This window comes from Sander lucioperca, chromosome 6, assembly GCF_008315115.2.
Source record: "Sander lucioperca isolate FBNREF2018 chromosome 6, SLUC_FBN_1.2, whole genome shotgun sequence".
Lineage (NCBI taxonomy): Eukaryota > Metazoa > Chordata > Actinopteri > Perciformes > Percidae > Sander > Sander lucioperca.
The window spans coordinates 23,968,997-23,983,226 of record NC_050178.1 but is presented as its reverse complement, the minus strand read 5'-3'; the positions used below and the strand labels follow the sequence as shown (position 1 = coordinate 23,983,226).

Sequence of the window (14,230 nt, the reverse complement as noted above, 5' to 3'; positions counted from 1 at the left end):
GGTCAAAAAGGTCGCTGGTCTATTGGACAGAATATCTGAGTAAAACTGGTTTCAGAAATAATGGAGCAACGCCAAATTTATAACGTCTTGGTTGATTTCTGGTTTTACTTTAGTGTTTATAATATTTTAGAAGAAGGCGAACAATATGAGCAGCTGACGAGCGAAGGAGAGGGCGGCCCTGATGAGAGAGAGAGATGATGTTGTCATACAGACGACCAGCGACAGATGGTCATAATAGATTTTGGATTTGAAAGTTATCATGCCTTAAATCATGTTTACGTACATAAATTGTGTGCAAGTTCGAACTTGCAGGCTAGTGGATGTCACTGTTTTTTTCCCCTTCCTATATTTGGATCGGATCGTGTTCTCACCTGAAGTGAACTAGAGTTTAGATTCGAGCCCGAGCCCGAACTTGACCAACGGCCCATTATTTTCCGCCACTATCCTTGGGCCGGGCCCTTGATCAAGCATTTTTGTTTTTTTAATCATTACTTTATTAGCATAACTGGGTGGGGAGAAAGCTCTGCCTCTCCAGCTTCTCCCATAGCTCTGGGTATTGTGGCCAGTGCGTCGGCACTCGGACCGTGGTGAAGGACGGTATTAATTAGGTGATGAGACCGTGGTGAAGGACAGTATTAATTAGGTGATGAGACCGTGGTGAAGGACAGTATTAATTAGGTGATGAGACCGTGGTGAAGGACGGTATTAATTAGGTGATGAGACCGTGGTGAAGGACAGTATTAATTAGGTGATGAGACCGTGGTGAAGGACAGTATTAATTAGGTGATGAGACCGTGGTGAAGGACAGTATTAATTAGGTGATGGAGACCAGAAAGTCTCCTCTATGGTTCCAGGTCTTTGATTATGTTGCAGCCTTGATCTGTTCCCCTCACTATTCAGCTGAGGGAGCTTATAGGGTTGAGGTTTTTTGTACGTTTCTTCATTCGGATCCATTTACAATCCATTCTGAATAAACTAACAGCAGTTTCCATGCTTTGTCCTTGTTGCATTATTCAATTCAATTCAATTCAATTCAATTTTATTTATAGTATCAAATCATAACAAGAGTTATCTCGAGACACTTTACAGATAGAGTAGGTCTAGACCAAACTCTGTACTTTACGAAGCCCCAACTATTACAGTGGTTGCCTCAAGAGCAAGCATTAGCAGTAGCTATTGCGACAGTGGCAAGGAAAAACTCCCTTTTTTTTGTTAGGAAGAAACCTCGGACAGACCCAGACTCTTGGTAGGCGGTGTCTGACGGCACCAGTTGGGGGAGTGGTGAATGGTGGCAATAATAGTCATAATAAAGATAGTGAAGCAGTGATCACAATGGTAGTCATAGTAGTTCATGTCATAGTAGGGCACAGCAGGGCGTTACGGGGTGTAGTGTGGCACAGCAGCCTGGGTGGACGCGGTTGGACGCGGCAGGACGCAGTCGGACACTGCGGGGAAACGCAGAGCGTAGCAGGGTGTAGTAAGTCCATAGCGTCAGCTGCACCCAGGACCCCGGTGTAGGTGCCACCCAATTCCAAGGCGATGTTCTGGGTGAAGAAGAAGCAAAGGGACTCCGGGGAGAAAACTCCCCAGAGCTAGGTTAGTAACAGGCATTTCTGGGACTAAGATGCACACAAAAGGAGACAAGTGAAAAGAGAGAAGAATATCTTATTCATTAAGATAATTCTAAACAGATTTCTGTAGTTCCAACAACTCTGAATTGTAGTTGAGAACGTCAGTTATAACGGCCCACGTATTAAAAAATTGTCAGGTTTAAATCAGGCTCGGACTCATAATTACAGTTAATGTGTCGGGCCGGGCTCGGGTAGGGTCGGGCTTGATTTTTTTGGGCCCGATCTAAGCTAAAGTGAACTGAAGTCTAGAGCACTTGGAAACAAACAGACACCCCCGTTTCCATGCGAATCAGAGCTTGGTTGTTTAGTCCACACCAGCGTTCAAAGGAGCTTTCACACCAACCCAAACAAACGGGACTATCCCACCAAACGCTCGTTTAGTTAAAACAGACCAAACTGCTCAGGTGTGAAAGCAACCTTAATGGCCAAATCCCAAAATGTTCCCCGGGCTAATGTCATTTTGGGATTTGGGTGTATTATAAACTATTTGGGATCATGGCAACCTTTGGGTGCACAAAATAAAATCTTGGCAATTGGTATTGATTAATTGGTAATTAAATTTTAAAACACTGTTTTCTAATTAGCAAGCTTTCTAATTTTTATGAGATTAAGTCTTTCGTGTTTGAATGATTTTTTGCTTCTAAAAACAACCCAAGGAGCAATGATAGGTTAGATATAACAACTCTGAAACATATTATATTAGAATATCCATACAGTGATCCATTCAGGTTATTTGTGGGAATGATGAGCCTCTACTTTTTGTACCTCTACTTTTTGTGCTTTTACTTACTTTTGTTTACCGTCCACACAGCTGTAAGGTTAAGTGTCTACCAACCTGAAACTGTCTGATGGATAATTAATGAACTCCTGGCTTGGTATCAGATAAAGACGTACACCTGAAACCTCAGTGTTTTTGAAGAGTGACCTACTGGAGGAAATGTTACACACCACAACAATAAATATTTAATTTCTAATCAGTCATAGTAGCTCCACAAGCTTCCGTCAAGCAATGCAGTTTTATTCCTATTATGCACATAAATATACATATTTACAAACCTGGGAAGCGTTGTTGTGAAGGACGGAGGCAGCGATAAAGGGAAGGCAAGATCATCCTTTTTAACACTATAAGACAAATACGGCCCTGCAGTCCCATGGCAAAGTCTCCTTGGGCAAGACACTGAACCCTAAATTGCTCCCGATGCTGCACCAATGGTGTGTGAATGTTAATTGTAAGTCGCTTTGGATAAAGGTGTCAGCTGAATGAAATGTAATGTAATGTAATTAATAAAGTATAAACTTATTAAATGTTTAAATAAGCAGATGCAATCTTGTTTTCGTCTTTCTTTTGGTCCTAGGTGTGTTTACACATTATAAGGATACTCTATAGAGCCAACTCCAACAATGTGTCTCAATACATTCTGACTTACCTCTACATACAGCTCATGATATATAGTTATACATGTTTTGGAAAATCAGTAATGTAGAGTATTGGGATGTCACGATACCAAAAATCTACCGATACCAACAAAAGTACACAATACTCAATACTGAAGTCGATACCACGATGTGTGTAAAAAAAAGGAAGAAAATAATAATAATACTTAAACATTAATTTAGTTTCAACTTTCTGTTATGGTGTGGAGTGGAGGGGGCAAGGAGAGCGTGATTTACAAAAACGAAAACGTCAGTTTTCTGGCCCCCACAGCCCGTTGCTTTGAAGACTGGCATCACCACACAGCCAGCGTACGGTACCGTCTTTCACACAGCCAGCGTACGGTAAAGTCTTTCACACAGCCAGCGTACGGTACCGTCTTTCACACAGCCAGCGTACGGTACCGTCTTTCACACAGCCAGCGTACCGTACCGTCTTTCACACAGCCAGCGTACGGTACCGTCTTTCACACAGCCAGCGTACGGTACCGTCTTTCACACAGCCAGCGTACGGTAAAGTCTTTCACACAGCCAGCGTACGGTAAAGTCTTTCACACAGCCAGCATACGGTACCGTCTTTCACACAGCCAGCGTACGGTACCGTCTTACACACAGCCAGCGTACGGTAAAGTCTTTCACACAGCCAGCGTACGGTAAAGTCTTTCACACAGCCAGCGTACGGTAAAGTCTTTCACACAGCCAGCGTACGGTAAAGTCTTTCACACAGCCAGCATACGGTACCGTCTTACACACAGCCAGCGTACGGTAAAGTCTTTCACACAGCCAGCGTACGGTAAAGTCTTTCACACAGCCAGCATACGGTACCGTCTTACACACAGCCAGCGTACGGTACCGTCTTACACACAGCCAGCGTACGGTAAAGTCTTTCACACAGCCAGCATACGGTACCGTCTTTCACACAGCCAGCGTACGGTAAAGTCTTTCACACAGCCAGCGTACGGTAAAGTCTTACACACAGCCAGCGTACGGTACCGTCTTTCATTAGTTACAACTGGAACTCCCAGACAGCAAGCATGTTTAGTTACGTCTGTTTCTCTCTGCCGTTGTTTTTCAGCGCTATCAGAGCACACGTTAGGTTGTGATAGACAACGGCAGAGAGAAATAGACTCACGTGCGGTTTGGGAGTTCCAGGTGAAGTCGTGAAAGCCACTGCCGTAGATGTACGGTAAAGCCAGAAGCTCAGTAGCGGAGATAGCGTGGGTGCTTGGCTGCAGCCGCCCCAGGGCCCTGTGCCAATTAGGGGCCCCTCAAACGCCGCCGATCTTGCGTCACTTGACGAGAACGGGGCCCTCGCCAAGTGACACATTGCAGATTATAAACTGAAAGAAGCTAATTACTGCATATGATCTCACGTTATGATAATCCAGCTTTTCTTATCAAACATATATATAATAGAGCCATGTCAGTTATATAGTGTGGCACTGATTGAGCGCACTTGGCCTGTTCAGCACCATCGCTGTCCATCAGCTGTCGCTGTCCGTGGTGCTGAAACATTTTTACTTGACTGGCAAACTGCTTTCTTCGTTCGTCAATACAAACTTGTCAAAAAATCTGGCCTTTCCTTGTGTTTTATTTGACATATAGGCATACTTGGCTAAACAAGTAACACATAATGTGCATTCATCAGATATTTTACTTTACAATTTAAAGATGACTTGGTAGGAATGGGCCCCATGATGAAGCTCCGCCCCTGCAGAAGCTGAATGCGGTCAAGCCGTACAGGGAGATGATGAGGGGCTATTGGCTGTTTTTCCGTGCTGGTCGGTGTTCTTCAGAATTTAGCGGCAGTCTAGAACATTTTTAACGTTAGGCGTATATACTGCCCATGTCAGGTCCAGAAGGATTGCCTCCCCCCGTACCTATGGTTCTGTGGAAAAATGAATACTGGCACGTTTCAGAATTTTGTTGGTACCGAATTACCGGTTCTTGTGACATCCCTAGTAGAGTACACACAGTTTGTAGTTAATGGACTGAAACACAAAAACAACGATTCAGTCCTTTAAGGCAGGAGTGCCACTATTGAGCTAATCTTTATTTATTCTGCTGATCTTTACACGATTACAGAAAAACATATTTCATTTTGTTGCTGTAAATGTCCCAAAAAAGCTTTAAAGCATTTTAAACGATGATTTTGTGGATCAGTGCGCGGAGCTCTAGGCACTTGGGAAGATCAGGAAGCCGGTGAAAGTGTGACTGGTGCTGCTCTGGCTCGTCACGATGCTGTTGTGCGTTGTTGCCTGCAGCGAGACCGTGTCTCCGACCTCCAACGCTAGTACCGCTGAGCCAGAGGTGACCAGGAAACCCTCGGATATGTCACACATAGAAATGTGAATGACGTTGTTCTTCACCAGCTTCAGACACACCTACATAAACAAACAAATGCACAGGGATGGAAGAAGTATTGTGATATCTTTGCTAAGGCAAGGCAAGGCAACTTTATTTGTATAGCACATTTCAGCAACAGGGAAATTCAAAGTGCTTTACATAAAACATTAAAGAGCAGTTAAAAAAAGAAGTAAAATAAAAATAAAAATAAAAATAAAAATAAAAATAAAAATAAAAAATTAAATTAAATAATAATTAAAAATTAAATTAAAAGTAAAAGTAAAAACTAAGTAAAAGTAGCAATACCACAGTGTAGAAATACTTTATACTAAATAAAAGTCCTGCATTAAAAATTATAATAATATAAACTTTATTTACATAGCACTTCAAAACAAAAAGTTTTTAAAAAAGTGCTTAACGTGGCCAGGTTAGCGCAGTTGGTAGAGCAGGCGCACGTATATAGAGGGTTACTCCTCGACGCAGCGGCTGCGGGTTCGACTCCGACCTATATAATACCGAGTATTAGAATCACGAATACTTTGTTTGAGCTATGCTACTGGTTACTGGTTGCACGGCGTTCGTGATTTGACTGCTCATAACTGTTTTCCAAGATGTCTGTCTTTATAATCTATCTTTTTAATAAACTGTCTGTACACTTACAAAATTCTCAATGCTTCTGTTAACATGTAGGGACCTAATTATGCTACCGTAGAAGTGTGGTGATATTCTGAGTCTTGTTAGTGGTGTAGAAATAGTTATTTACCCTCTGCCCTGAAAGCTAACGTTAGCAGTTAACCACTGGTTTGTTGTAGCTTGTTTAAAGCTAGAGACACATTAGATTAGCATGAAAACATGTCCCAGAGAACGGTCGACTCGGTTCACATATGTTATTAACCCCTATCTTAATTTTGTGCCGGAATTAACCTTTAAGATGTAGTGAGTTGAGCGCTCAGGGCTCTTGCATATAGCCGTATAAGCAGTCATGGCATATCTATACCAGATTATCTTTTTTAATTGACGTAACGGTAGTACTTCATCAGAAAATAATGAAAATAAAAAATACATTCTGTAAATAATTCTGGTTTTAGGAAAAAATAATCACTTGTATGGACTTGCCTCACATATGTTATTAACCCCTAGGTTCATTTTGCGCCGGAATTGTCCTTTAAATAAATGTAGTGGAGTAAAAAGTAACAGAAAATGTAAATACTCAAATAAAGTACAACTTCCTCAGAATTGTAATGGAGTAAACGTACTGTGATTTTCGACCAGTGGTTAAATGACTAAATCGGACTCCTGAGGACAAACTGAAGCAACTCAAAAAGATAAAACTGAAAAGAGAAAGGAGACAGACAAACTAGAAATACACTAAAGGCTCTGACACACCAACCCGACGGCCGACCGTCGGCAGTAAAGCCAGTCGGACTGATCAGTCTCCCCGAGGTCCAAAAAGTTCCTCAGAACACACCGAAGAGACGCCGACTTGAGTGAACGTTCTATGCGTGCGCGAGATGCAATACGTCTCCATAACAGCAGGCGGCGCTAATCTGTATTGTCGCCCAAAAAATTAAAACGGAAATGACGAACGCGTCACGTAGGTCTGGCTTCTCCCGAATTTCAAAGCCGACCATAATGGCGGCTCATTCAGAATACGATCTCATATTCGACTAAAAAAGTTCACCGAAACGTGTTTCTGAAAACATTTTAAGAGAGAAATAGGCTGTGCAGTTGCTGAATCTGTCTTCATTTCAGATCAACAAAGGTCAGTTTAAAAGATTTTCATCAGATTTTGAGAGGCGTTCGTCACGCTCATCCTGCTCGTCATTTCCGGTAAGTGTTTTAACATAAGTGCACTGATTGGCTAGTCAAGGGCTAGCACTCCACCAATCAGATTGGTCATTGAGTCCAACTGCCCACTGGCTGATTATTCAGTCCTTCCAGAAAAATGCGGAGTTTTTTTGTGATTGTTGCGGGCACGTTTTCTTAAAAACTGCGATGGAATATGCGGGATATTTATGCAATTTTATGTGATGAAATTGCAGGAACTTGCAAAAACTGCGGTTTCATCATGTCGTCATCGTGGGGTTTGCAGCTTTTCGATGATGTTCACGTCGCGTAATTACGTCACTTCATAACGTTCCCGAGGCAACAGGGGAAAATGGCTGCTCTTGTGTGAAGTAAACGCAACATTTTTCAACTTTCTGCTAAGATATATGTGACTTTTTTGCAACGAAAATGCGGGGATTATGAAATCATGCAAGTCCCGCATATTTTGCGCAGAAATCGTCAATTTATGCGGCGAAAGTGCGGCGTATTTGAAAAAATGCAGCCCCCCCCGCATAAATATACAGACTTTGGCTGATTATGCATTGAATTATGCGATCGCATAATCACGTTTTTCTGGAGGGACTGATTAAACAAGTCAAGTCGGCTAAAATGAAGGCCGACGGCTCCTCCGACTGACGACCACACGGAACACACGGAACAGACTCGAGTCACCGACCTCGCCAGACTGTCCAACGGCCGATTATCGGGTTAGTGTGTCAGAGCCTTAACAGATTTACATATCTGTTTTGTGGGAACGAAGTCCTCAGACTCACTCTGCTCTTTGCTGAAACATGATAACTGAAGAAGTAGACTCCTCTGATGGCGCATGTGAACGTCCCGTTTGGCAACCGTTGTCCTCCAAGCTGTTCATCCGATTCTGTCAAAATGTCTCTGTGGAAAGAGTTTACACAAACAGGTTGTATTAGCGTTGAAAGTTGAAGTTTGGTCATCAGGCAAGTGTTATTTAAATAAACTCCTGGTGTACTTTCAAACTTTACAATGCCTCGTTTTATGAGTACAGAACCTATTGTACTATTGTAGAAGTTTGGTACCATTCAGGGCATTATTAGTGGGATAATTTACGAGATTCACCTTTGGTTCCATTAGCGCCTGCGCTAAGCCATTCGGCTGATAACGCTAACTCGACCAATGTTAAACCAAAGGAAAAAAGCTTCTGGGTTGGGGGTGGTGTTTGGCTTGAGGTCATGGTGCAAAGGACCTTAGGGTGAAATTACCACGAACCCTCCCTTTAAACCTTCCCAGCACTGACCTGTTGAAGATCATGGGGGCGTCTAATTCTGGTGCATGTGGTATGACCCGTTTGTAGGAGAAGATGGAACTCTGCTGGTTGGAAGGGTTGAAGGGTCTTCCCTTCTCCCCTGACGGGCCTGGATAACCAGCAGGTCCCATAAGACCCGCGTCCCCCTTCAGCCCAGGCCGTCCTGGGGGCCCTGGCAGACCTGGAGACCCCTTCTTTCCCCTGATTGACTGGCCAGCCTCACCTGCTCAAACAGAGAAACACTTATCACATGGGGTTGTTAGTGTGAACTGAGACTAACGACGCTGACACACCGAGCCGATAATCGGCCGTCTGACAGTCTGGCGAGGTCGGTGACTCGAGTCTGTTCGGTGTGTTCCGTGCCGTCGTCCGTCCGAGGGGCCGTCAGCCTTCATTTTGGCTGATTTGACATGTAGAATCGGCGGGGCGGGCACTGCCGGCAGTCACACTCAAATGACCCATCTGATTGGTGGAGAGCTAATCAGGAAACGGGGAGCGGGATGAGCGTGACTAGAGTCTCTCAAAATCTGATGAAAATCTTTTAAACTGACCTTTGTTGATCTGAAATGAAGACAGATTCAGCAATTTCATGTCATAAAATTGCATAAATATCGCGCATATTCCATCGCATTTTTGCCCGCAACAATCACAAAAAAACTCTGCATTTGTCTGGAAGGACTGTTTAATCGGCCAGTGGGCAGTCGGACTCAATGACCAATCTGATTGGTGGAGTGCTAGCCCTTGACTAGCGAATCAGTGCACTTATGTTAAAACACTTAACGGAAATGGCGAGCGGTATGAGCGTGACTAGAGTCACCGCTACAATATGAGATCGTATTCTGAACGAGCCACCATGACAGTCTGGCTTTGAATTTCCGGAGAAACCAGACCCACGTGACACGTTCGTCCAGTCAGCTGCCGGTTTTAATTTTTTGGGCGACAATACAGATTAGCGCCGCCTGCTGTTATGTTATGGAGGTGTTATATGTTAGCTGTAAATTGAAAGTTTATACTGCAGGCTACTTAAGGAACTAGACAGCACTTCAGCAATGTTATTGTACTAAGAGGAAATCTTTAGAAATTTTGATTTGGGCATCAACGTCTTTTACTACAATTAAAGAAAAAATCTATTAAATTGATGGAGTCTGGGAATGTTTGGCAATGGTCCGGTTATTTCTGGTCAAACAAAAATGATCTTACTCTTTAACTAAAAGGTCTATATCTGTAGGGATCCTTTCATAATGTTGTCAGACTCTTAGAATAATAATCTGAGTCTGTCACCGGCAACAACAGAACTTTTAGTGGATGGAAATTGACGATGCGCATTTGCTCTATATGAGATTGCAGCACAGTTCACGGCTGCCGGTTACAACATTTTTGCTCAATACTGGACCTATTTCAAAGATTTTTGTTAACATTAGTCACCTAGACACCAATGTATCGGAAAATAGGGTCCAGGTTCAAAACCCCCGAAATTAACCTTTAAGGGACAATTCTGGCGCAAAATGAACCTAGGGATTAATAACCAGGGTTCCAAATTAGCACCATCTACCAGCCAAATTCTGGTAAAATATGCAAGTGGCTGGTAGATTTACTTCACTTACCAGCCAAAGAAACAATGGTAATCTATTGAGTGGCTGGTAAAATTCGAACATTCACTTGCCATTTGGCTGATGGACGAAAAAGTTAATTTCGAACCCTGTTAATATGATTACCGAGTCGGCCGTTCTCTGGGACATGTTTTCATGCTAATCCAATGTGTCTGTAGCTTGAAACTTTGTAAGTGTACAGACAGTTTATTAAAAAGATAGATTATAAAGACAGCAGCGTTCATGTTTACATGCGGACGTCATCTTGGAAAACAGTCATGACCAGTCGAACGACGAACTGTCTGTACACTTACAAAGTTCTCAATGCTTGGGTTTACATGTAGGGACCCTCATTATGCTACCGTGGAAGTGTGGTGATATTTTGAGCCTTGTTAGTGGTATAAATAGTTATTTACCCTCTGCCCTGAAAGCTAACGTTAGCAGTTAACCACTGGTTTGTTGTAGCTTGTTTAAAGCTAGAGACACATTAGATTAGCATGAAAACATGTCCCAGAGAACGGTTGACTCGGTACACATATGTTATTAACCCCTATCTTAATTTTGTGCCGGAATTAACCTTTAAGATGTAGTGCGTTGAGCGCTCAGGGCTCTTGCATATAGCCGTATAAGCAGTCATGGCATATCTGTACCAGATTATCTTTTTTAATTGACGTAACGGTAGTACTTCATCAGAAAATAATGAAAATAAAAAATACATTCTGTAAATAATTCTGGTTTTAGGAAAAAATAATCACTTGTATGGACTTGCCTCCTGTCACTGCCTCTTGGCTAGGTCGACAATGTAAATGAGAATTGGTTCTCAATTGACTTATCTTTTTAAATAAAGGTAAAATAAAAATAACTTCAGCTTTAACTTAAAAAATGTAAGTTTAAACTTGAATAAATTGTACAAAGTTGGCTTATGAGTTGTAAACATCTACCAGCTGTATAAAGTTTACTGAAGAAAGCTGAGAAAACAATAAACTTAACATATTAAGCTTAATCAACAACTGCTCAGTCACACTGACACATGTTGGTGAGATTTACATTTAAACATGAAGACAAACATGTGAACAGAACATATAATATATATTCGATGTTTCGTGTGAGCTCACCAGGGTCTCCCATCTCTCCCTTGACACCATCCAAGCCGTTGCGCCCATGGGTGCCGGGTATCCCAGGGATTCCTCCGCAAGACTGTGTGATAACCACAGTGATATGAACCAAAAGCAGAAACACTGCAGTACTGCAGCTCAGCCACTGGGGGGCCTGAATGAACACACAAATGCAAAAACTCGTTTTTATGACTTAAGAGGACCTTAAGTTAAAGTGCTCATATTATGCTCATTTTCAGGTTCATAATTGTATTTAGAGGTTGTATCAGAATAGGTTTACATGGTTTAATTTTCAGAAAACACCATATTTTTGTTGTACTGCACATTGCTGCAGCTCCTCTTTTCACCCTGTGTTCAGGTCTCTGTTTTAGCTACAGAGTGAGACCTCTCACTGCTGGAACATCTTTGTTGTTACTGCACGTGCTAAGTAGCTAGGTAAGGACTACTAGCCAGTCAGAAGCAGAGTATGAGGGCATGCCCTGACAGTAGCTAGGTAAGGACTACTAGCCAGTCAGAAGCAGAGTATGAGGGTGTGCCTTGACAATACCTAGGTAAGGACTACTAGCCAGTCAGAAGCAGAGTATGAGGGCGTGCCCTGACAGTAGCTAGGTAAGGACTACTAGCCAGTCAGAAGCAGAGTATGAGGGCGTGCCATGCTAGCAGCTAGGTGAGCATTATAACGTGTGTTCCAAAGTGACCACGTTTGTCTCTGAAGTAAAGGCTGGACTACAATAGAGCTGTTTGGAGCAGTTTGTGAACAGTGTTTTCTGTTGGAGATGGTAAGTCCCTTTGGGGGGACTTTGGGCTTTTTCACTTTGTAAACCTATAACATGCACAAAAAAAAGATATATAACACAATAAAGGAAAGGGAAAAAGCCAAAAAGCATAATATGAGCACTTTAAACTTTAACTATAAGCAGCACATGTTTAAACCCTGACCCTAAACATGACCTCAACTAAACACCTTAACCCTAAAATGTAATCTTTTGCCTTGTGGGGACCAGCTCAATGTCCCATTATGGAAGGTCTGGCTGCAGCTGTCTCAACCCGTTCTCACTCCGAACTCGTAAAATACGGACGTTTGGACAGTGGCTGTCAGCGTCTGAAGCGATGAAAAAAGCGCCCTTCAAAGTGTGTGTAGAACGTACCGGGGAGAGCAGCAGCTACACGGGGTTTGAAGATGACGTAACACTAAAGGCAGATACACATTAACCAGACCGTCGGCAGTAAAGCCAGTCTGACTGATCAGTCTCCCCGAGTTGGTCCAAAAAGTTCCTCAGAACACACCGAAGAGACGAGACATAATACGTCTCCATAACAGCAGGCGACGCTAATCTGTATTGTCGCCCAAAAAATGAAACCCGAGCTGATTGGACGAATGCGTCATGTGGACCTGGCTGCTGCTTCCGGATTTTGGATTTTTCGAACGGCCATTACTGGCGACTCATTCAGAATACGATCTCATATTGGACTAAAATAGTTCACCGAAACGTGTTTCTGAAAACATTTTAAGCGAGAAATAGGCCGTGCAGTTGCTGAATCTGTCTTCATTTCAGATCAACAAAGGTCAGTTTAAAAGATTTTCGTCAGATTTTGAAGGCCGACGGCTCCTCCAACGGACGGCGGCACAGGACACACCGAACAGACTCGAGTCACCAACCTCGCCAGACTGTCCAACAGCCGATCATCGGCCCGGTGTGTAGCTGCTTTAGGAGCAACTACGGTAGCGAGTAGTATATAAGGCTGAAATTCCACATAGGGAGGTTGGTTGGGGGCTGGATGGGTCAACCACAGGACTTTCACCCAGGAGACCGGGGATTGTGTCCGTGTGTGACTTTTCCTAAAGTCGCTTTCTTATTTTCCTGAACCCAACGGTCCCATTATAACCGCGTGTCACGGAAACGTAAGCTCACCCACGACCTTTTCCTTAACATAACTGCGTCAAAAGGGACGCCAATAGTCCCGACCAAGCACGTTTAGTTCAAGTGCGTTATTGACGCTAAAGCAGACTTTTAGCGTCATATAACAACAACAAAGGCACCTGACCAAGCGTCCGTATTTTACGAGATGGGAGTGAGAATGTGTTGGTCTTAGTAGTCTTAAGTGTACATTTGCATACTGCTGTTTTATTATTTTATTCTAATTAGTAATTTGATCAGTAAAAGCCACACAAAACATGTAGATAATTGGTAAACAAATTAATTTACAGCACATAGAAAGAACATTCCTGAAGTTTTCTGACAACAGCCAAACAGATTGGTCTTGTATACTGAATATTTTGAAAGTTTTAGCCGATTATCCACAAATCATACGTACACCATACAACATACAATGTTAAAATCAAGTTTAAGACAAATGAATGACTAAAGAAAATCAATTAGTGCATTTAGATTTAAGACATGTTAAGCATTTAGGACATGCAAACAACAGCTCTAACTCTCCAGCCCAAGAGAGGAGAATTATACTTAACTACCGGTTGTTTAAAATGTTAAACACAATGACAGGAATTTAGCTTCGACATCAAGAAACATTAAGTAAGACATGCTATGAAATTGTCCACTTCTGTATCAACAAGGCGTCTGTCTGAATGAGTGATTTTCTCTCTCTTTCTGTCTGCGTACATATGGCTTTTTCTCTGTTCTTTGATTTTCTAGGACATAAAAGTCTCACCATTAGTAGTCGTCTTGTGGCGCAGGCAGTGGAGTGATACACTGTTGGAGAGTGGCAATGAAGAGCTGCAGCTGAAAAATAACAGGAAGTGAAAGTTCAAGACAGCATGATCGCTGCTCTGTTGGCAGTGACGGACTGGGATCAAAAAACGGCACAGGCATTTGCAACATACCGGCCCTATTTTTGTCAATAACCTAGCTTGGAAATTAGGAACTCTGCCTTCCGAGTGAATGTTTCCATGCATCAGTAGAGGCCCATAGGGGTCCATAGGGGAGCAGCCCTTCTGGCATTTGCCCAGATTCCAGATGGCCAGTCGTCACTGTGTGTTAGTGTTCACAATAA

General features: G+C 42.7%; 1 protein-coding gene across 1 annotated transcript; it reads right to left on the bottom strand.

Annotated features, from left to right (window-relative positions):
- Positions 1-5,094: 5,094 nt before the first annotated feature.
- On the bottom strand, positions 5,095-14,019 carry c1qb (complement component 1, q subcomponent, B chain). Its single transcript, XM_031304945.1, has 5 exons — positions 13,889-14,019; positions 11,219-11,372; positions 8,506-8,737; positions 8,009-8,126; positions 5,095-5,446 (listed from the first exon to the last, which is right to left on the bottom strand). The coding sequence occupies exons 1-5, from the start codon at positions 13,889-13,891 to the stop codon at positions 5,237-5,239; spliced, it is 717 nt and encodes a 238-aa protein (XP_031160805.1). The 5' UTR covers positions 13,892-14,019; the 3' UTR covers positions 5,095-5,236.
- Between the last annotated feature and the right edge of the window lie 211 nt (positions 14,020-14,230).

Coding starts and splice junctions, on each gene's coding strand:
- c1qb (XM_031304945.1), bottom strand. Junction 8,738..11,218: donor GGGAGAGATGGGAGACCCTG/GTGAGCTCACAC, acceptor CTGTTTGAGCAG/GTGAGGCTGGCCAGTCAATC. Junction 8,127..8,505: donor GCCCCCATGATCTTCAACAG/GTCAGTGCTGGG, acceptor CTCTTTCCACAG/AGACATTTTGACAGAATCGG.